The sequence below is a fragment of the Gouania willdenowi genome, chromosome 17 (genome assembly GCF_900634775.1).
Source record: "Gouania willdenowi chromosome 17, fGouWil2.1, whole genome shotgun sequence".
NCBI lineage: Eukaryota > Metazoa > Chordata > Actinopteri > Blenniiformes > Gobiesocidae > Gouania > Gouania willdenowi.
In genome coordinates, this window is record NC_041060.1 from 3,533,481 (window position 1) to 3,558,094 (window position 24,614).

At 37.9% G+C, this 24,614-nt stretch overlaps 1 protein-coding gene across 2 annotated transcripts in view; it reads right to left on the minus strand.

The window, feature by feature from the left end:
• Positions 1 to 1,462: 1,462 nt before the first annotated feature.
• Positions 1,463 to 24,614, minus strand: part of kcnn1a (potassium intermediate/small conductance calcium-activated channel, subfamily N, member 1a) — an 87,764-nt gene continuing 64,612 nt past the window's right edge. Inside the window, exons 5-10 of one of the 2 annotated variants that reach the window (XM_028473647.1) lie at positions 20,622 to 20,763; positions 18,938 to 19,048; positions 17,552 to 17,679; positions 15,588 to 15,596; positions 9,765 to 9,834; positions 1,463 to 3,432 (exon numbers count right to left, since the gene is read on the minus strand). In XM_028473647.1, the coding sequence (XP_028329448.1) occupies positions 3,130 to 3,432; positions 9,765 to 9,834; positions 15,588 to 15,596; positions 17,552 to 17,679; positions 18,938 to 19,048; positions 20,622 to 20,763 (763 nt within the window). In that variant the 3' untranslated portion in view covers positions 1,463 to 3,129. The remainder of the gene's footprint in view (positions 3,433 to 9,764; positions 9,835 to 15,587; positions 15,597 to 17,551; positions 17,680 to 18,937; positions 19,049 to 20,621; positions 20,764 to 24,614) is intronic. The other variant, XM_028473648.1, reaches the window with a different exon arrangement.

The window sequence follows — 24,614 nt, forward strand, 5'->3', positions numbered from 1 at the left end:
GGTTAACTTGAGCATTTGTTTCCCCATCTCCTCTGTGTTTTGTGTCAACATTCAGTGTAGCCATGATCTGTGTGTGAGTTTGCACCTGAATGTGGGTCGTACTATTTTCGGCATATAAAACTTTCACCGCAAACATTTCCTGGTTTTATGAATTGCATTGCGTCCCCTGCATTAATTTATTTGCATTTCCCCCTCCCATTTTCTTGCTCCCCTTATGAGATCCACCTACTTTACATGTTGATCCACACAAAATGGATTGAGGGCACATTTTGATGCGTTTGTACCCCTTATTAGCCTGTTACGTTTGCACACGTTTTAATACCCCTAAACCTTAAGTGAAAATTGATGCTCGAAAATTTGTTTTGATCTCCACTGTAAACACTCTTTCATCAACCTTGTCAGAAAGGTTTCACGCATTGCATTGTGGGATGTGGAGTCCTATAGATGGATGTTTTTACTTCATTCTTTCTGTAATTTTCTGTGTCACTCTGCCAAAGTGACTTCCCAACACATTACTGGCGATTTCCCTGGAAGTTAGGGCAAAACAATGCCCGATGTTTATTTTTGGGGTTTAGACAGAAAGATCCGAATCCGGCCGAAATTGAACGTCTGGTGGAGTGAGGTGATATCATTGGGAATACCGGGGAAAAAAGCTGAATAAAAATGGAGTTAAGCCAATCACTGTCCTCCTTTTCTGGTGAAGAAACAAGAAATCACTGTAAGAATGACCCCCAAAATAAAGACTCCATAGACCGGGGACCCCCACTGTAGCTGAAGGTGGTTGAACACAAACATGAACATTGAGTCATGTGGAGACAGGGCCTTCTATAAGTGGGGATAAAGGGGAGAGCATCCATAAAGTCAGCAAAATGATGGTCTATTGTTCTATGAATCTGTGATAACCACAATTTATTATTTATTCATATGAATAATATCCACTGTTATCCAGGAAGTTTAGTATTATTTGTGCCATTGTATAGTATATAGTCATCTTAAAGATGTAAATCCATATTTCAATCAGAAATGAAATGGTTTAAAGGTGACCAAAAATTGTGGTGAAATGGGATTTTAAAAATCACAGAAATTGATTAAAAGTTGCAAATTAGAATGGCCAAAAACAGACAGAAAAAATGGTAAAAATGGTTCAAAGTGTCAATATTGGCTTAAAAGTGGCAGAAATGGGGTAATTTAAAAAGTAGGAACAACTAGTTTAAACTGGCGAATAATGGGCATGACAAATCGTCAATGTGGTTAAATTGCCAAAATAAACAAAATATTGTGAAAAGAGGTTAAAAGTGACAATGAAATATGACATTAGGTGGGAAAGTGGTGGAAACTGTTTATAAGTTCTGAAAATGTCTTTAAAGTCGCAGAAATGGGAGTAATGTAGTAAAAATTCATTAAAAGGAGCAAAAAAAGAAAAAGTTATGAAAATAGGTTAAAATATGGCAAATTTGGTGTAGTTGCAGAAAAAACGTAAAAATAAGCAAAAATAGGCTCAAATGGTTGAGGAAAAATTTGTTGTTTCTTGAAGGCATCTGGCGACCCTCCCCCAGTGTCTCACGACCCCAAGGTTGAGAAATTGTGGTCTACGGGACCCTACATTCCACAATGCAATGCACCAGACTTTTCAGAAAATGTTACTGTATATTTACAAGCCAACACTATGTCTATATCTGACAAAGAATTATCGTCCCAAGCAGCTTCAAAATCTAGATTTTTGAGTAAAAAGGAACTTCGTAAAAAAATTATGAAAAATGAAAAAAACTATACAAGTTCAGAATCTTTCTAGCCGTATAAGGAAGATGGTGATGCGGTTTTTTTTTGCACAGAATCATGCGAACGAGCTCAGCTCCACCTGTGTCATGTGTGTGTGTGTGTGTGTGTGTCCGTGCAGCGGGTGTTTCAGCCATGCCATTTTCCACAGAACAACAGGAAGTGTTGGTGAGTAAAGGTAGACCACTACACATTTCTTTGTGTGTGTGTGTGTGTGTGTGTGTGTGTGTGTGTGTGTGTGTGTGTAGCATCGAGCTAAAAAGTGAACTCATGCTCACAAATATTCTCTCGCACTCTCACACGCTTTTTTTTCATCTCTCGCTGTTAGTAGAAATGGAATAAAAAGGTGGTGAAAACATTGAGAGTCATTGGATATAATGGGAGGCAATGTTATGCATTTACGTTAAGACATTTTCTTTCAGTTTTTTTGAGGAGAGGAATGTATCTGAAAAAGGAATGCAATGCTGTATTCAGACCGTTAACACCGTAAAAAAGCTTTGAAATTAGTATTTAAATAACCCTCTACTATTTATACATTCAGGCACTGAAAAATCACATGTAACTAAAAAAGATAGTCGCTCTCTTATTGTTTTTTTTTCTTTTGTTTCCCCTTGGTTAGAACAAGGAAGCTGATACCTTGAAGTTGGCAATAGTGTAAATTTTTCCTACCCAGTAGTAATGCCATATGCATCCTCTTTTGCTCGTCTCACGCGCCGCCTCGGATGCATGTTTTGTTCACACACTAACACTCAAAGTCAGAGCATTCGTCTGACACTCAAAGTCAGAGCATTCGTAGCCAGTCGTAAAGCTTTCGCCCTCGCCCTGTAAGAAAGAGTCCATGACGTTTTGGTCATTGGAAAGGGAAACTCCAACACTCTGCTCACCGGGCCAACACGTGGATGGACAAATGGGCTGGACGGTTGTCGTCCATGGCAGACTAACGTCCCCCCCTCCCGAATGCTTAAGGACTCTCCGGTGTGACAGCCAGCTCTCACTCCAGCTACCCTGAACTCAGTCATGTGCTAACTATACATGGGCTTTTACAAAAAAGCTAACTTCAACAGCCATACAATGGCTAAAACATAAACCATATCTCTACTTTATCGCAGTGTTCAGTCTTGTTTGAAAGTTTTGTTTCTCTCTTTTGGATGCATTGGTGTTTTTCTTTTAGTCTGTTATTAAGTCTTCCTTTTGTTCTGTTTGAGTCGCTCCAAGTTGCAGTTGGTTTTTGGAGCGATGGAGAACCAGAGATGGGTGATAAGAAGAGAGTAAGGGGTCCAGACAAGGACACGCCAATGGAGACCAGGGACAGCTTTGGTGCGAGGAGGAAACAGGGAGGAACCGTGGACTTCGTTATCCACTATCGGAGGAGGTGTGCGGGGCGGTGGAGGGAGAGCGCCGCCTACGGGTCGAAGTCCAGGACCGCTCAGAGCGTTCAGAGCGCTCCGACGCTAGTGACGCGGGCCGGAAGCGGTGAACAAAGCCGTCCAGGAAGTCCTGCTGCTGCTGGGTTATGGCTTGGGAAATGAGGCAGGGCAGCGCCTGCAGACTGCCCGTCACCGAGTCCAGCTTGTCCTCCAGCGTGCCAATACGTTTGTCCAGCTCCTCGCTGCGCTCCTGCAGCTCCGACACCAGGTCGTACATCACATTCTGCGTCTGAGGAGGAGGAAGAAGTTGGAAAGACAATCAAGTAAGACTTTACTTAAAGTTTTATACATAAAGTCTGTCATTATCTGACCCTAACCCTAACCCTATAAGTGCACTTTTTTATCTTTTTATTATATATTTTTAAACAAAATGATAAAAGGGGATATCTCACCTGGGGGTGAAAGGATGTCCTGTGCCAGTGCTGCTTTTTAAGAACCCTAACCTAACCCTATAAGGTGTTATTAAGACTGTCATTAAGTGTCGTTTGTAGCCTAACCCCTAACCCTAAGCTTAACCCTTCGTTACCCCAACCCCAACCCTAACTTTACTAAACCCAAACGCTAGCCCATAACCCTAACCCTTTTTTACCCTTACCTCGAACCCTAACCCTACTTAACCCTAACCGTAACTCCTACCCTTTGTTACCCTAACCCTTAACCCTAAGCAACCCTCAACCCTAACCCTTCATGACCCTAACCCCTATCCCTAACCCCTATCCCTAACCTTTAACCTAACCCTACTTAACCGTAACCCTTCCTTACTCAAACCCATAACTCTAACCATACGTTACTCTAACCCTACCTAACCCAAACACCTAACTTTAACCCTTGATTACCCCAACCCTTTGTTACCCTAACCCTTAACCCCAACCCTTCATTACCCTAACCCAGGGGTGGGCAACTCCAGTCCCCGAGGGCTGGATTCCTGAAACTTTTAAATGGTCTCTGCTCCAACATACTTGGTTGAAACCAATGTGTTGTCATCAAGCTCTGCAGAAGCATGTAAACGAGCCATTTATTTCCTTCAGGAACACATCTAAAAGTCTAAGGAATCCGACCCTCGAGGGCTGGAGTTGCCCGCCCCTGCCCTAACCCTTAACCCTAACCCTACTTAACCCTAACCCTTACTTACCCTAACCCTAACTAACCCCACTCCCTCCATCTAACCCAAAAAATGCCAACATTGCTTCAAAGGTGTCATAATTTTGCAAACAACACTTAATGACAGCCTTCATGACACCTTATTCATGCTAATGACAGTGTAAAGTCAGCCTTATGTATAAAACTTCAAGTAAAGTGTTACCAAAAATCAACTTTTAGTCGCATGAAAACCGTGATAAGACACCTTGTGCAGATTACCAGGAAAAAGCTTTTACCCTCTGTGATAAACTGCATGAACTTTGTATACTTTGTATAAGGAGACTGAAGAAATGCCAGGAAGCAGAGTGAGGCGCCACCATTAGATTCTGCAAGTCAGCATTGATTTTATCTGCCCATAGATTAAACATCCAGCTCAGTGCAGCTCTTTACCGCTTTATGGGTTCCGTCGACACAACTCATCGATATAATGAAATGTACGTCCATCATTTAGGCACTCGTTCATCCTAAGTGATGCACACAGGAGGATTCTTAGAACAACAACAGTTTCCTGTTTCCAACAGGTTGGTGTTATCAGATCCACAGTCAGATCAACGCATGGTCTCCTCAAATCATATTCACATTATGAATTTAGTCTGAAGCAGCATTTATTATCAACATTCAATCATCAATCGGAGCATTGACACAGGGTTTGTCTCTTTTCTTTTTTGTGTATTTGGTTGTTATGTGTATTTTTGTTGTCATTTTGTAATCATTTTGATAATTTTATGCATTTTTGGAGTCCTTTTGTGTATTTTTGTGGTCATTTGGTATAATGTTCCCCCGTTTATTGTGTTTTCGGGTCATTTTGTGTCTTTTTGTTGCAATTTTTTGTGTTTATTTTGCCATTTTGTATATTTTTATTTAATTTAATGTGGTTTTGGAGTCTTTTAGTGTGTCATTGTTGTTGTTTAGTGTTTTTGGACTCACTTTTGAGAAAAATGACATCTTGTGTATTTTTGCTGTCATTTTGTCTAAATATCTCCCATTGTTTGTCTTTTGTGGTCATTTTGTTTGTTTTTCTGTCGTTTTGTGTGTTTTTTGTTGAAATTTAATGTATTTTTGTTGTCATTTTGTATCGCTGTCTCATTTAATGTGGTTTTGGACTATTTTTGTGTTATTATTGTTGTCACTTTTGTGTTTTCCATCTCCAAGACAAATTCACATCTTGTGTATTTTTGTTGTTTTATATAATTTTCACTTATTGATTTATTTATTTATTCAGTTTCATTTCCGACATGGTTACATTCACTTTTTTTCTTTTTGTACATGCCGAAAAAGGACACGAGAGAAGCAATTTGCTTATCTAAGTCACGTCCCCTGTTTTGAACACAGGAAATTTACATCAAAGCTTGTCTCTCTGGTCAGACATTCTTAGGCTGTTCTGAACACAATTTCAGGTGTTTAGAGTCATTTTTTGTTGTTTTTTTGTTTTGGGAATCATTTTTGTGTGTTTTTTCATCATTTGTATGCTTTTTGGAGTCATTTTGTGTGTTTACTTTGGAGGCCACATGTGAATAATCAATGAATGAGTAAACCTGTTATTAATATAGCTAAAATATACACATATATAGTTCAGAGCTGTACGTTGTGGTGTCGTCCACCTCAAAAAATCACATGGAGGTGTCTTTATTGATAATCCCAAACTTGTGCTGCTTTGACTTTTGATTTTTCCACAGGGCGTTAAAAATAGAGCCACGTTGGAAGGCTCAATAAGGACAGGTTAACACCTATTTTAGGCTCCAGCCGCAGGGCCTTTGAATCTACACACTGCAGTGAAAATGCCATCCACATCAAACGCTGTGGCATTCTTGCATCCCCCTTTGAAGCCTCTCTCTGTTCTATGGAGTCAGCTGATGTCTGGACACAAGCTGCTCGTGCGTAACTCACTTTACATCCTTTCAGACTCAGAGCGTGGCCTCAGCTCTACAAGCTGCTACAGACAATGTGGAGTGTAGGCAACAGCAAATACACAATCTAATATAGGGTGGCCATAATTTGATTTCCAAAAAAGAGGACATTCAAAGTACTCAACATTCTCTTGAATCTACCTAGTAGCGGCAAAATAAAATATAACTAAAATATTTGCATTTTCCTGAAGAAACTGCAAGTGAGGATGCAGGTACTGGCCCGCGTCTCACTGCATTAGCTTAGAATTAGCATTAGCATAAGTTAGCATTAGCTGGCATTAGCATTAGCTAGCAATAGCATTTATTAGCATTAGCTAGGATTAGAATTAGCATTAACTAGTGAGGTGTATTGACTGCTTCATATGATTCATTTAATGCAGTATATATTTTACCTAGATTTGAGTGTTGGCAATTTGGATGTTTGGACACGTTTTCACAATCAAACTCAGCAAGCACTGCTGTTGGAATGTTTATTGACTTGTGACCCTTGAAGGTCTCCTGTCCCCAGATTTGTTTTTCTCCCAAACGCAGCTGTATGCCATAAAACGAGTCTAACTTCGGCCTTTGTTCATTGATATATGGGAGTTTTACCACCGTAATAAACATTTGTTGCTTCCTTTCTATATTCCTTAGCTAAAGCCTTAGACTCTACATGTTGGGTTTCAGGTTTCTCGTCAGTTCATATATGTGTTTGTTTGGCTTTTTTCCGGCAGAGCGGCGTTTGGCTTTGCAGCTCTCAGACCTTGCAATGGAGGGTCTAACTCGGACATTCATCTTCACTTTGTATTAATAAGATGTTATGTTTATATCAAGAAGATGTCCATGGAGAATTCTTCACATCATCACATCAACATTTAGATAAAGGGGAACCCACCACACTAGCATTAGTATTAGTCTTGCATTAGCATTAACCTAGCATTAGTATTAGTCTTGCATTAGCATTAACCTAGTATAAGCACTGACCAAACATTAGCAATAGCCTAACAATAGTATTAACATAGAATTAGCATAAATTTAACATTAGCATTAACTTGCATTAACAATAGTATTAGCATAATATTAGCACTAACTTGGAATTAACAGTAGCCTAGCAATAACATTAACCTAGCATTAGCATTACTCCAGCATTAGCATTAATCTAGCATTAGCACTAACCTAGCATTAGCCTTCGCCTAGCATTTGCAGTAACCTAACATTAGCATTTGCCTAGCATTAGCACTAACCTAGCATTACCCTTCGCCTAGCATTTGCAGTAACCTAACATTAGCATTTGCCTAGCATTAGCACTAACCTAGCATTAGCCCAGCTATAGCATCAAATTAACATTAACTTTAAAAAAGCATTTGCCTAACATTAGTGCTAATCAAACATTAGCATTCACCTAGCAATAGCACTAACCTAGCATTAGCCTCGCTATAGCATTAATCTAGAATTAGCCTTATAAAATGATTTGCCTAGCATTAACATTAATCTAGCAATAAAATTAATCTAGCATTAACATTCACCTAGCAATAGCATTAACATTTACCAAGCATTAGCACTAACCTGGCAGTAGCATTCTCCTAGCATTAACACTAAGCTAGCATTAGCACAAACCTAGCATTAGCATTCGCCTAGCATTAGCACTAACCTAGCATTAACATTCACCTAGCTATTGCATTATCCTAGCATTAGCCAATTATTAAAACTCTATATTAACGACACAATAACTCGAAAAATGGGATCTGAGCTGGTAAGTCAATCCAGTTTCACAAAAACATTAATACCTCAAAAATTTCAAAAGTTAAATATGATAAAAGTACAAGCATAAATCTCTTTCTGAATGTTTTGATAGCTTTTTTGTCTAAATGGAAAAAAAAAACAGTGAAGCAGGAGTTAACGACCGACGGAAGAAAAAAATGGCTAACAAAGGTGAGGATGCCTTATTGAAGTGAAAAGAGGACATGTCACCTTATCTAATACCTTAAAATACTACCAACAAATCTGAAATGTCCCAATTCTACACTTGTAAGTGTAAAAACTGATAAAAACAAAGAGTTTCTTGTGAATTCTGATTGTGAATAAAGAGTTGAGGTGAAGCCCCTTTAAGACCCTGTGATGAGGTGTGTAAGGCTGAGGCTTGTTGTGAAAATGAGTTGTAACCCTCTTGTGTTAAGTGCTGTCCTGGCAATGTGCTGAGCGTGTTTCCTGCCCTTTGCTCAGGTTCACGTGGAGTAGCTCTCTGCTCCGTGCTCCTCTTCATCCTAATCTGGATAAAATGATGAAGGTTGACGGATCAATTGCCAATTGCCCCATTGACCATCTGAGCCTTTACTTGATCACTTCCATTATTCTAACAGCTCATAGGTTGGTTTGTGTGTAAAGCAGAAAACACAGTGTACAAATACCCACGACAGAAATAGGCAATTGGCGGCCCGGGGGCCATATGTGGCCCTCGAGCTAATTTTGTGTGGCCTGCAATGTAAATGCAAAATAACTCAAAAACACAAAATGACAGAAAAATACACGTAATGAAATTACAAAAAAAATAATACACGGCAACAAAAATGCACAAAACTAGCAAAATCAGTCAAAAAACAAAAAAATGACAAAAAATTTTAATAAACACTAAAAAATATACATATAATAATAATAATAAAAACAATACACAAATCAGCAAAAATGCACAAAATGACAAAAAATTACAAAACACACAACAATAATGCACAATATTTATCTTTACAAAACACACAAATAGACAACTACAAATATGCAGAAAATAACAAAAACACACTGAATCGAGACAACAAAATTACATTAAGAATATGCAAAATAAATTAAAAAACACAAACAGCAATAAATGCATACACGATGACAACAGAAAACACAATGACAGAAACATTTACAAAAAGAGAATAAAAACACCAAAAATATAGAAATTTACAACAAAAACATACAAAAATTACTCATGGAACAAAAAAATATGAATACAAAAATACACATAAATGACTCATACCATACTCCTAATTCCGTTGTTGTTGCATTAGGATTACTATTGCAACAATACATCATCAGTAGGGTAAAATTTCCGCCCTTTTGCAACTCAACTCATGTTATTATTACCTGTTCTATATCATATAAGGTGAGATAAAATGCCTACAACTTGGGATATAAATTGGGTATAAATTGTTGTAAATACAAGTTTTCACAACCTGCTTCCTCCACCACTGCTGCACGTGTGTAAAACTTGTTTGTTTCCAATGTGGGAATTCCTCAGTCAGTAGGCGTCCAAAGTAAATGCCTGAATGTAATGATTCAGCTCATGACAAATACATCTAAAGCAGAAACAAAGTCACGTCTTCATTTTTCCAGCAGAAGTCAGACACTAATCCTCTGTGCCTCATCGTTCTGAGCGGCCCCTTTTAATTTAACATCACTAATTTCTTGTTAATTGAGCGGAGCACCTTTTAAAAGTAAGTCATCAGGGTTATTACTTCCAGTCAAAAACACCTTAAGTGGATTTTCAGGTCCTTACCTTCGCCAAGTCCACCAAAGTGTTGGCTTGGTCGTTGAGCTTCCTCTGCTCCATCTTCACGCTGCGCAGTCTGAGGAGCAAATGGAGAGAGGAGAGGAAAGGATGGAGAGAAGGAGAGATGGAGGAAGAGGAGGAGAGCAGATTGTTTGGATTCATGGTGGAGGACCAGTAGAGGAAGAGGAGGAAGAGGAGGAAGGACATTGGTTTTTATTAGGAGTGTTCTTCCATTGGTGACACTAGAAAAAACATGCATCGTACGTCCAATACATGTTATTTACACACATGTATTTGAGTGTATAGAAAGAAATCAATGTTCTCGCGCTTGGTCATGGCAATACCAACCAAAACATGCAGATTTATAGAAGCATACTACACTTCTATTACCAGCAGATCTGTTTCAAAGAAGCTTTTTTTAATTTCAAATCTATAATTACATTAGCTTTAAAGGGATCCTCCACTGTTTTTATAAATGTGTCCAAAAACCTTTGAAATGTCCTTATTAGTAGATCTATACCTAACAAAACACATTAATATGCACCATATTACTTTTTATTAACTTTTAAAAATTAGACTATTTTACAGTTTTAGAGTCTGTGTTCCACCATCTTGAAATCACGTGATTGATGATGTCACAAGGCCTCGCTGGCTGTAAACATCCCATTGTTTTCTATTGCAGTGAATCATTCAGCCTGATTTTTAGATCATTAGCAGCTTTTAGAATCATTTAACAGCTTTTTTTTTAGTCAAAATGACAATTAGTGCTGCTTTTGGTTGCTCTAAATAATCAGGAAAAGTTAAAGATGTCGATGTAACCCACTTTTGTGTTTACCAAATTCAAGAGAAATTCACATATTTAGTATTTTTGTTGTGATTTTGTATAATGTTCCCCAGTTTTTGTGTACTTTTGTTGTCATTTTGTACATCTTTCTCTCATTAATTGTGGTTTTGGAGTCTTTTTGTGTGTTATTGTCATTTTGTGTTTGGACTCAATTTTGTGTTTTCTATCTCCAAGAGAAATTCACATCTTGTGTCATTTTGCATAATTTTCATCATTCTCATTTCATGATGTTTTGTGTGTTTGTGGTCATTTCATGTGTGTTTGGAGTCATTTTGTGCATTTACTTTGGAGGTCACGTGAATTTTTAAGTCACAACTGTTTTTATCCTCTTTGGCTAAACAAAAGAGGTTTATAGTGACATTTTCAACTTGTCCTGATTATTTACAGCAACCAAAAGCAACTCAAGTTGTCATTTTGACTGAAAAAGCTGCTAAATGATCTAAAAATCAGGCTGAATGCTTCACTCCAATGGAAAACAATGAGATGTTTACAGGCAGTGGTGTCGTGTGACATCAATCAAGGGACACCGGTTCTAAAATTGTACAGTAGTCGCATTTCTAAAAGGCAATACAAGGAATATAGTGCAAAATAATGTTTTGTTAGGCATAGAACTTCGAATTAGTACATTTCAAAGATTTTCGGCCAGGTTTGTAAAAACAGTGAAGGATCCCTTTAATACAAAATTTGACATTTTGTTAAAAGTTGGAAAAATATGTTAGATTGCAATATGCTTCTATATGAAATAACTTCACTTGTCTGTTTGAAATCAAAAACATTCCCATCTCTTTCCACCCAAAAATGTAAAAACGGCACGAAAGGAAAAGATGGCATGCCCTTCATCAGTGCTGCACAGTCACAGCCCAGTGGCTCCACTTCAAACTGGTCACTCAGTCAAACGTGCAGCGACTATGACTGACTGAGTGCACGATGACACATTCTCTGTGTGCGTGTGTGTGGATATAGAAAAAATGACAACGAAAATAGACGACAAGGAGACAAAATTTAAAAAAAATTTAAACTGTAAAACGACAAAATACGCAAAACGACGACAGAAATACTTATGATTCCAAGAACACAACGATATGTCAAGAGAAATACACATTATGACTCAAGACAAACAAAAAGACAACAAAACTACACAAAATGACAACAGAAACATACAAAATGTCAACGAAATGAAGGGAAATAGATGGAATTAAAAACAAAAACCACTACAAAAACACATAATCGGACAGAACACATAGGAAACAAATAAAAGAACACACAAAATGGCTCCCAAAACACACGTAATGTCAAGGGAAATACACAAAATGACTCCAGACATACAAAAAGACAACGAAACACAACAAAAATAAACAAAATAATTGCACAAAATGACAACAGAAACATACAGAATGTCAACAGAATTATTTAGATGGAAAAAAATGACAACATAAACACACAAAACCACTACAAATGACTTCAAAAACACACAAAATGTCAACAGAAATACACAAAATGACCCCAGACATATAAAAGAGACAACAAAAACACACAACATGACAGAAAAATATGCAAAACGACGACAAAAACACAAAATGATTCCAAAACACACAAACTGCCAAGGGAAAATATACAAAAAGACACCAGAGGGGTATTCCATAAAGCGGGTTATGTTCAAACTCTGAGTATGTTCGAGCTCAAATGAGGGAAACTCTGAGTATCCCATTAATGAAGGCGAGGTAAGTTCTTCTCTGAGTATGTTACCATGGTAACAATCTCCACAAACTAAACCTGCTCGCTGCCAGGTTTTGTCTAAGAAACCCTGGGTTTCTAAGTGGCGCCGCCCACCTGAACATGCTTCTCAAGGAACACTTTAATGTACTTTGACACACATTAGTAACATCACACACCACAGACGTTCTCACATCATTACAAATGCTGTGCCGCTTTTCGTTTTTGGTAGTTTTCTTTATAACATTGTGGATGCAGCACATTTAGGCAAAAACACTGTTTGGTTGATCTGCATTAAAACATCTACTGACGTCTGTAGTAAAGTTCCCTTGATACAAACCTACGGCGAATTGACTTTACATTGTTCCATACTGTAATACATTTGGATGTATAGACTTCACAGTTTAACTATTACGGTGGTGCAGTGAGTTAAGGCTTTGTCTCTTGAGAGTGTAGGGTCGGGGATTCAAAGCCAAGCTCAGTCATCTTTTTTATGACATATTTTTTGGAAGTCGTGATGACTTTGGCGACTATATTATATTAAAAATCAAAATAAATGATGCAACGTCAAGCGGCCTTCACTGTCTTTATAACCACTGTAGCGAGAGGGCTCACAATGTATCAGCCCTCCTAGCGATTTCATTCATATTATTAAACGGTCGTCACGTCCCTGACGCGATGAAGGGATGACGCCACCAAAATCAATGGGCGATTTAAGTGACGTTCTGTGTGAACGACTGAACGCACCTTTAGAACAGGCTCATATTCCACAAACACCTGCTTATTTCACCCATCGGGGTGAATAAATCGCTTTCTTCTGGGTGGTTGCCATGGTAGTTCGTGTCATCTTTGCTCCATTGATAATGGCTTTTTATCACGCGCATGCACTTAAGTAACCCAAGATTTACATACTCAGGGTTGATTGACCCACTTCATACCAGCTGTAATGGAATCAGATACGTTGGCCCAGAGTTTATGGATAGACTCTTAGAGTTTGTTAACCCTCCTTTATGGAGTACTCCCAGACATAAAAAAAGACAACAAAACTACACAAAATTTTAACAGAAACATACAAAACCACTATGGAAAACATATAAAATGGCTCCAAAAACATCTAAAAATGACTCCAAAAACATACAAATTGATGGAAAAATTCAGAAAAAGAGAGAAAACCACTTCATACTGGACATTCAGTGAAACGTGCAGCGACTATGACTGACTGAGTGCACAATGACACATTGCGTGTGTGTGTGTGTGAGTTGGCTTGTGTGTCACAGATAAAAAAATGAATCTTGCCAGAAATAAAGTGATGACACAGCTGAACATAAGGCGATGATACATGGGCGGCCATGTTTGGTGATCGTCCCTCTCCTGCTAATAGAATGTATGGCCACGCTGTAGGAAGTGTTATCGCTCATGTGAATAATGTGTCATTGTTGGCGGGGGCATCGCTGAGTGTTCACGTGAAATGAGGAATGAGAGACGGGAGAGAATTTCCCTGTTCGGCAAATTATGAAACAGAGTGACATTCAAGGGTGTTTATTCATGTGCAAATCAGACGCTGGCTTTGGGATTGATCTGTGTCGGAGAACGCTGCAGACTGTGTGTGTGTGTGTGTGTGTGTCTTTTTCCTTATGGATGTCAGTGCATCGAGGCTAAAAGCTAAAAAAAAATATCTATCAGGGAAGCGCCTTCATTTTACACGTGATCTCACAGCAGAGGTCAAAGAAAACGCTCTAAATCAAACCTATAGTTTATACCGTTAATGTACGTGTGACACTTCCTGAAAGAGACACAAAATGTCAACACAAATACATGAAAAATGACAGAAAAGAACCCAAAGAAAAAAATCAAAAACTAAATGTCAACAACTAAAAAGACAACAAAAACATAATACAACAAGAAATACATACAATTTGAAAAAATAGACAAAATTACAAGAGAAACAAATACAATTTTAAAAAACGTATAAAATGACAACAAAAACATACATTAACCACTACAAAAAAAATAAACTGACAGAAGTGTAAAACAATGACAACATAAACACGTAAAATGACTCCAAAAACACACAAAATGTCAACAGAAACACACTAAATGACCAAAAAATAGACAAAATGACAACAGAAATGTACAAAATGTCAACAAAATGAGAAAAATTGTAAAAATGACAACGAAAACACACATTAACCACTACAAAAAGAAATTAACTGACAGAAGAATACACTAAACAAAAAACAAAAACACATAAAATGATTCCAAAAATACACAATGTCAACAGAAATGCACAAAATGACACCAGACATACAAAATACAACAGAAACATACAAAATGATGTAAAAATGCACAAAAAGAGAGAAAAAAAGGACAAAATGATTTCAAAAACAAAAAGTCAACAAAATGACGCAAAACGACAACAAAGAACATTAAATAATTACAAAAACACACACTCCAGACATACAAAAAGATAACAATAACTTACAAAAACTCATTATACACACAACAAGAAGCAAGACACAACAACAAAGACACACAAACTGACAAAAGAAAACACAAAACAACTAAAGAATTACACAAAATTACCCCAGACATATTAAAAGACAACAAAACTACAGAAAAAAACCCAAACAAAACCATAGAAAATAGACAAGATACATAAAATGACCAAAAAATATACAAAATGATGAAACACACAAAACCGCTACAAAAAGACATACACTGAAAGAAAAATACACAAAATGACAAAAAAAAAAAAAAAAAAAATACATAAAATGACTCTGAAAACATACAAAACAACAATGAAAATAGTCAAAAGTTCTAGTAATTCCTTCCTGTAATAATGTTCAGATTAGTGACACTTTCACTCTCGTGGCCCTCGCTGTGACAACAGTTGTCCATCTGTGACGGATGTCAACACCCACCCAGTGGGCGTGTAGGATGAGGTGTGTTGAAGCAGGTTAATATAGCTCTGAGAGCAGCTATATTAATCATGGATGGTTATGAACAAGCCCTCAGCTCATTCAGCTCATTCAGCAGCCCCCACACCACCACCATGGTTGGTTTCATTCCGTTTGAAGTCGAATGGGAGGGAGAGGGAAGTTAATGGCACACTCAAGTATGCACACTAAAACCAAACCAAAAGAAAAGAGTTCAGCATCATCCAGCGTTCATTTCAAATGCTTTCGTTTCATGCATGTCAAACGCAGACATGGAGCGGTAGAGGAGGAGGAGGAGGAGGGGGAGGAGGAGGATACATAGAAGACTCAACTTACTTCTGAGCTCTGCAGTGATAGAGCGAAACAAAGACAGAACACAGTACAGAGTTTTAACCCCACGACATTCACAAAAACCACTGGAACAATTTACACTTCTCACTGTAAGCACGGGGTGGGTGGGGGGTAGGGGGGAGCCGGGGGACGGGGAAGGAGGAGGACAATTACTCTAGATTTCAGCGTGTGTGTAGGTCCTTGGATACATGGGAGTTTACACGTGTGTGTAAAGACAAAAAGCTGGCGATAATCCTGCCAAACGCTCACAGTCACAGCCTCTGTTAAAAACCTTTAAAGGATCCTCCATTGTTTTTACTAATGTGGCCAAAAATCTTTCACATGTCCTTATTAGTAGATCTCACCCGAACAAAACACACTATTATTTTGCATTATTTGTTTTATTAACTTTTAAAAATGAAACTACTTCACAGTTTCAAAGCCTGTGTTCCGCCATCTTGAAATCACATGATTGATGATGTCACACGGCCCCACTGCCAGTAAATCAGGGCTGGGCGGTTTGACCAAAAATGTATATCACGATATTTTTCAAAATTCAAACGGTTTCATGGTATATTTTTTTTCATGCATCATCAGGTGTTCACAGTATTTTCTACTGGTTCAGAGATGAATTTCTGCAGCAGATTGACTTAGGATGATCTATTTTACTGTCATAATGGGTGAATATTGTAAAATAATTCAACACTAGTACTAATACAAGTTTGCAACAACAGCCTAATGGCTCTTTGCCACGCTAGCTTAGCTTTAGCGTTAGCTTTAAATGCATACTCAGTGTTTCTTATGGTGAATAAAGTTGCGTTTTTTTTGCAGCTCTTATATCCGCATTATAGGAATTACAAATTGTGATCCTTTGCTCTCTTTTTTTGTGTATTACTGTCAAACTGCAAAGCTAACCGTACCTCCGTGTCCATGAGTGTCGTTTTAAATTTTAGTGATTTTGTGATCTATTTTTATGAATTTTTTTATTTAGTAATTTTCACAGTAATTCATGTTTTTCCTGTCTTTTTTTTTACTTTCTCCTGAGGGCCTAAATGAATAGTCTAAAGGGTCAGATTTGTCCCCCGGGCCTTGAGTTTGACACGTGCTCTAAATAATCAGAAAAAGTTAAAGATGTTGATGTAAACCTCTTTTGTTTACCAAAAGAGGATAAAAACAGTTCTATGACCACATGGGGCGACAGTTCCAACTCTGCGGTTTGGTAGTAGACGATGAAGCAGAGAAGAAGAGCTCTCCTGAGGGACTTTTACTCTCCCTTAAACAGTGCGCTGACACGCTCTGGTGGCTGAAGTTAGTGAGTAAATCACGGACTGTTGAGGGCACACAAACACTGAGGATAGAAGTCCGTTTTAGTGGGAGTCCAACCAAAAGCAGGACAAGTTATTATTTTGACCTAAAAAAGTTGCTAAATTACCTAAAAAACAGGCTGAATGTTTCACTCCAATAGAAAACAATGGGATGTTTACAGGCAGTGGGGCCGTATGACATCATCAATCACATGATTTCAAGATGGAGGAACACGTGGTCTAAAACGGTAAAGTAGTGCCATTTTTTAAAAGTTAATGAAACGAATATGGTGCAAAATAATGCGTTAAGTTAGACATAGATCTTCTAATAAGGACATTTCAAAGATTTTAGGCCACATTTGTAAAAACTATGGAGGAACCCATTAAAGCCAGAAAATCATATTCAACATTGCAACAATTCTTCTTCAAAATAAAAGCTTCGATATAAAAAATATTGTACACAAATTTGCTGCGAGTGTTGATGTTTTTGTTTTGTTTTTAGCATAATTTAAAAAATAAAGGTGATAGAATTGGTAACATTACATTCAAAGTGACATATTTAAGTGAACATTAGTCACACTGAGATTCCTCTTGTATTGATGCTCGCGGTGACTTATTTCTCGGCTTCTGTCAGGCCCGACAAACCCAGTGCGGTGCAGGACTTACTGGTGAATGGCTTGGAGAAACTTGCGCTGGTGTTTCCGCACCTTGGCATGATCGATCTTTTTGACCAGCTTGGTGTGTTTGTAAATGAGCCATGTTTCCCTGAGTACATTGGCAGCTGTGTTCTTCACCTGTGAGAAACGAGACAGCTCAATTAGGTGTTACAGGAAGAGTCAAGAGTCGTCTGCATACTGCATTATAACTGTGCATGACGATATTAACGATACAAATGTTTGCAGCAATACTTTTGAACAACATACATTGAATTTCCTGAAGAAAATGCAAGTGATGATGCATAAACTGACCCCTAAGAGTCAGTACAACCCCCTCAGAGACAGTATAAGATAACACCTAAAACACACAAGGCTAGTATAAAAATGCAAAAACATATATATATATATAAGAAGTACAAAATGACAACAAAATACAAAAAATTTACAAAATTTTGCCAAAAACACACAAAAAGACATCAAAAACACAGAAAATAAGATTAAAAAAATATATACAAATTGACAAATAAAATACACATAATGACATCAAATAGAGAAGAAATTGTACCAAATACACAGGAGACGACTACAAAAACACAAACAAAACAAGATAAATATACAAGATGATAAAAATACAAACAATGATTCATCACACACAAAATGATAAAAAATATGCACAAAATGAAGCCAAAAGTAATCAACATGAGACCAAAAACAGGAAATGAAAAGAAAAATAGACAAAATGATGCAAAAAAACACACAAAACAGAAAATGCTACAAAAATACACAAATTGACTACAAAATGAACAACGTTACACCAAAAACTCGGCATACACAAAATGAGAGCAAATATACATGAAATGATGCCAAAAATACAAAACATGAGGCCAAATTCACAGAAAATGACAACAAAATACACAAAACAATAACAAAAACCAGAAAAAATGACTCCAAAAACACAAATTCTGCAACAAATGTTCAGAAAAAGATAGAAAAATGCACAAAATGACAGGAACACAAAATAAGAAAAAATACACAGAATGACTGAAAAACATGCGGAATGAATAATAATACAAAAAAAAAACTTAAAATTACAAGGATAATACACAAAATTACTCCAAAAACAAACAAAAGTACTAAAGACTCACATAAAACAAAACTTCTGTTCTTCCCTGTATTAATGCTCAGATTGATCTTTATTCTAAATACTGACATGAATGTTGATAATGTGACCTTCAGATCCAATACAATCACATTTCTGTGGCCCTGCTGTGATAAAAGTCTGATAATGATTCCAATGCCAGTCTATAGTGATCATCACAATTGATAGGCTGTCAGTGACAGGTAAGAGACCAGAGGTGAACTCATGAAAAACATCATGATGGATGGAGTGACTCACTCGTTTGCAGAGTTGTGTGTCCATCATGAAGTTGTGGACGTGTTTCTCGGCCTTGGTGAGCTCTAACTTTCTGGCCACGACCGCGACCACCAGTGCAGTGCAACCAGCTCCCTGTGGAAACCAGTTCAAACACACTTAGAGACACTTTCTGGGAATTATGTGGAAATATGAGATGGAAAAAGTGCAATATTTACAACGAAAACCCAAGAAACTCAAATGGAAATGCTATATTTATCCTTATACAGTATATTAGTCATGCATCCTCCATTGTTATTAAACATATGCTGACACATGCATGCAGCACTACTTCCTGTTGTCAGGCTGACACATAAGGCAGCAGTAAAAGTTGATTCATTGACACTTGAGAGATTTTAGGACGTCAGTTGGAGTTTGAAGATGCAAGGTCACTGATTCTAAAAGCACAGACCAGAGAGTGACAGCTACTGCCTCATGGACTGATAAAAGTTTTTTTCAACAATTTTAAAAATGCCTGCAATCATGTGACATTATGCGGGAAAATTGTGGAGTTTGACTGAATTTGTGTATTTCGACGAGAGGGAATGATATATTAACAACTGAATTAGTTGGAAATAGTGATGTACAATATTATCGGTAATATTGATATTATTGGTACCTTACACAATAATTGATGTTTTTTTTTTTATTTCTTCTGCGGGCCCAGTTGGATAGACTAAAGGGCAGAATTTGGTCCCCGGGCCTCGAGTTTGACACGTGGTTCGGTTGATCAGCTCCTTTTGGGTCAGGACCGCATTTGCAGTTGCGAGACACTGGGAAACTAAGGATATTTTTTTCTTTAAAATTTGAGCCAATTTTCGCTTATTTTCACCTTTTTTTTTTTTACAGCTACACCAAACTTGCCATATTTTAACCTATTTTCATCACTTTTTCTTGCCATATTCTTGCTCATTTTAATGCCTTTTTGCTACATTACTCCCATTTCTGTCACTTCTCCATCAAATTTAATTTTTTTTCCACTTTTAAGACATTTTCAACACTTATAAAACCTTTCCACCACTTTTCCACCTATTGTCACATATGTTGATCCATTATTGTTACTTTTAACCTCTTTTCACCATTTGTCATTCCCATTATTTGCTAGTTTAAATTAATTGTGTCTACCTTTTTAAATTACATTACTCGAACTCCCCCCGACTTCTGACAGTTTTAAGCCAATATTGACAAACTCTTTATTTACCCCCCTTTTCTATCCATTTGCAACTTTTAACCAATATCTGTGGTTTTTAAAATCCCATTTCACCACCTTTTCCACCTTTTTTTGGTCACTTTTAACCCATTTCATTTCTGATTAAAACAATGATTTACTTCTTTAAGATGACTATATATACTATGGAGCAAATATTTATAAACTTACTGGATAACAGTGGATATTATTCAGATGAATAAATAAATAAATGTGGTTATCACAGATTCATAGAACAATGGACCATCATTTTACTGACTTTATGGATGGACCCCAAAAATCTCTCCCATTTATTCCCCCTTATAGATGGTAGTGTCTCCACATGACTGTTCTTCAATGTTCATGTCTGTATTTGGTCATGTCTGTATTCAACCACTTTCAGGTACAGTGGGGGTCCCCGGTCTCTGGAACCTTTATTTTGAAAAGGTCAGAACCAGTGGTGTATTAATGAAGCCAACCTACCATGATCCCTGTAAGCAGACACACGCCCTTCCCACAGTACGTGTGTGGTACCATGTCCCCGTAGCCGATGGAGAGGAAGGTAATCGAGATGAGCCACATGGCTCCCAGGAAGTTACTGGTCACTTCCTGTTTGTCGTGATACCTGGATGAGTTGGAGACAAGCAGAGAAAGGAAACGTAGAGTGAGGACGAGTCGACAAGGCCTGTTTATGGTGAAAGCATGCTGAAAAAGGACATGGTGCAGTGTGGGCTGAACCAAAGGGGGTGGTGCGTGGTGGAGGAGGTGCCAATGTGGGGTGCAACACCTGTTTGCTAAGGCCAACATCAACCATGAACAGCATCTGCAGGGGCAGCCTTCAGTTGTAAAAAGTCATCTTTTCATTGGTCGACAAGTCAGCAAAGATGGAGGACTCCTTTTTTTCTAAATCGACTCCACAACCACATCCATCAGACTGTGATTAATGCGCAGACGTCAAAAAGCAGGTTTGAGGCCAAGTCACTTACTCACATCTAAGCAGGAATTAGTAGCGCAGCTCCGACTTACTTTGACAGGCAAACACGTGGCGAGCAGCGTAAGCTACAAATGCATGGATTCATTAAATCATGCAAACACTTTGGCACCGTACTCACTCCTTCACAGAACTGGCACTGGACCAGGAAACGGCTTGGCAACGCTAAACATCACTGCTAACATCACGAGTAATGGAAAACGCTAACAGCTACGCTCCAGTCGTCATTATTCACTGACCCTTTAGACGAAAGGAGGATGATTGTCATTTCTGTGTTTGGAAACGGAATCATCTTAAAAGAGTTCCACTTTTAGTTAAATTAAAGTAAATAAAGACATAGTGTAGGCCTCATAGATCAATAAATCACAGAAAGTTTGTTCTTATCTCTACTTTAAACGATTTCTGCTACGTTCACACTGCAAGTCTTAATGCTCAATTCAGATTTTTTTGCTGAGACGTCCAGACGACAGCCCAAAAAAGACATAAAAAAACTTAAAAACTTTCAAAAACATAAAAACTTTCACTCTGCACCCGCCAGAGACATCTTCTCAACGTCGGACTAAAGGTGCGTTCACACTGAACGTGACTTCAGTCACTCCGGCGACGAGATTATATTCAAAATCAAATGTAAATAAAGCAACATCAAGCAACGCAACTTGCGCATTTCCAGCAACTCAATCACGCAAAGTAGAAACTTTTCAAGTGACTTCGAGTAACGCTGTGTCACGAATTAGTTTCTCCTGACACCACTCCCCTGGTCATCACGTCACTGGGGTAGATGAAGCGAGTAAAAAAGCGCGACTATGCTCAAGCGACAACGTCTTTTTCGGATGTTGTCTGGTCAGTTTAGTTCAACGAACTACACGGGTCACAGGTTTGAATCCTCCCTGGGGCAACAATCTTTTTTGTTTCAGTCTTTTTGGAATTTGAAGAAATCGGAAATACACACGACGTCATCAATATGTGCTGCTTTGGATACGGATTCGGAGAGGAAGTTGAAAGCTGTTATTTTCTATTTATTTTTTACAGGTGTTTCATTTAACTATGTATTTATTAATTAAAACAATACATTGATGTATCTTAACTTTTAAAAAGGAAAAGGAAAAAATTACTTTTTAACTTACTACTTCATGTGTACCTCCGGTACCTTCAAAATAAAATTCCATGTCGTGTTTTACAGACTGAGGCCGTTCAGTATGACTTTTTATTTTGAAGCCTGAGGCTGTGCCATTTGACGGCGTTTGGTTTGACAAGTGGGGCAGTTTTATCTGATTGAGGTTTTGCTGAGTCATGAGTCAGTTTGGTCTGACAAATGACAGAGGTTTTCCTGATACCTGATACCTCACTCTGAGACCTGAAGATGTCCTAAAATATACACTTCATTTTAACATCATTTCTACATTATTTCAATGTTGGCATGTTCAGTGCGTATTAGTTTATGGGACTCCATATCCCACAATGCAATGTCAATAAATGGAGTGTTTAGAGTGAAGATCAAAACACACTTTCAAGCGGCAATTTCAACCTTTTACATCAAATAACATTTGATTTATTGATCTATGAGGCTTATACTTTGTCTTTATCTAATTAAAATGATTGTCCCGACCTGCTTTAACTGTATAATAACATTTATAATGCACTAGTAGTTTACAAACAATCAAGTCATGATTTGAGAAGCTAATACACTTTTTTTAAATGTACTAAAATGCCACATCTTCTCCTTTGTTCCTCCAACACAGTCCATCGTTATCATCAGACGCCATAAATCATGTTTCCTGTACTTCCTACATCTCCCACTCCCAAAGTTCATGTTCATGCTCTTTTTTTTTATATCTTGCGCCGTGTGAAAGTGTGTGTCCTGTGGGCTTCAAGCTGTTTTTCAGACGACATGCAGAGAAGCAGTTCTGTACCATGCAGGTAGAAAAGAAGAAAAGTCTGCATCCTGCATGCTTTGCAGCCAGTATATTGAGAGCAGGGGGAGCACGTCTACAGGCCGTCCTTTGGAAACAGTGTGTGTGTGTGTGTGTGTGTGTGTGTGTGTGTGTGTAGGGGAAGGATTGAAGACGAGAAGCTCATTGAATTTGACACGTTGCGTCTCCTTTACCTGCAGCTCAACACTTCACCAGCTGCCATCATTGTTGGGGCTAAACTTGATCAGCTTAGATCAAACACATTCTTTGCATTTACAAGTGACTTGCAGGTTAAATTTATTCATCTTTTCATCAAGGCGTGCAGCAGAGCGAGTTGTGTATTTGACGCAGGAGAAAAGCATTAAAGGGTACCTGTAGTGAAAACTGTTTAATGTATTACCAAATATGTGCATCTTTTTTAAAATAAAAAAACACATTAAAAGGACTTTTTAGAATGATTTTATGCCTTCTGGCATAAATTATGGAGAGCTGCCATTTTGGACAGCACGTTATGATGCACGTTCATTGATCGGCCTGGCCTGTCGCCATAAATAACTGGTGCATTGTGGGAGGTAGAAGTGTAACAGGTCTGTTTACATTGTGGGAAGTGCAGCTTTGTGTAACCTCTTTAGTGATAAAGTGCAGCATCCAGGTTGTATGTTAGGAGAGGATTAAATAGCACCTTTCTCACCAACTACCTGCTTCTTGTGTGCCTTCCTGCACCCTCTATAGGGTGGTTCACAATATGATGGTATAAAAAAAAGTTTGCAAAATTTTGCCAGATCACATTTTGCCTTGTTCTTGTCAATACTGTGAACATCTGTACCAAAAATAAGGCCAATTTAGTAAAGGGTGGCACACTTTTTTACATTTCAATGAATGCGTAACTTTGACAGATATTAGAAACTTATAAAGGTTAGTATGGTCATTAATAAGTTTCCTTCTGTATTTATACTAAATGAGTAAAAACATTTTTATCATTCAAACTATTCCTGAAAGTAGAAAAAACTTCAATATTGTGCTGACGTGTGCCTCTCATAAATGATTGACTCTATTTTTGATAACAGATGATTACAATATCAATGTTAACAAGGCCAAAAAGCGATGTGGCAAAATTTGGTGTAAATTTATTTTGTGAACCACCCAAACCCACTCAGAATGCAGAATTAGCCTTAACGGACAGAGCCGTCGTTAGTAGTAGAAACGAGCCATGGCTGAGTAGTAGTTAGGTGTTGGAAGTGCACAAATATGGTTAGCAACTGTGATGAAAGCTGCGTGAAAGGATATCTGACGGCGCCCAAACAAACAGGTACATTCTCCTGACAGAGCTCATCATTTAGCCACAAGGAAATAAGAGGGAACAATGTGGTGGGGAAGTGGTTAGTGTCATGACGCCCCCCCATTGTATCGACTGTAAGAAGAAAGATAATAGTGCTGTGAACAAGTACGTTTACAGACTTCATTGACGGATTTTCTGTGAAGGAATTCTTTCTGCACCTCGTCTGGTTTAAGATGGAACTTTGGCTTGGTGCATATTAGCTTAGCCCATTAGCTTAGCTCATTAGCTTAGGCTAC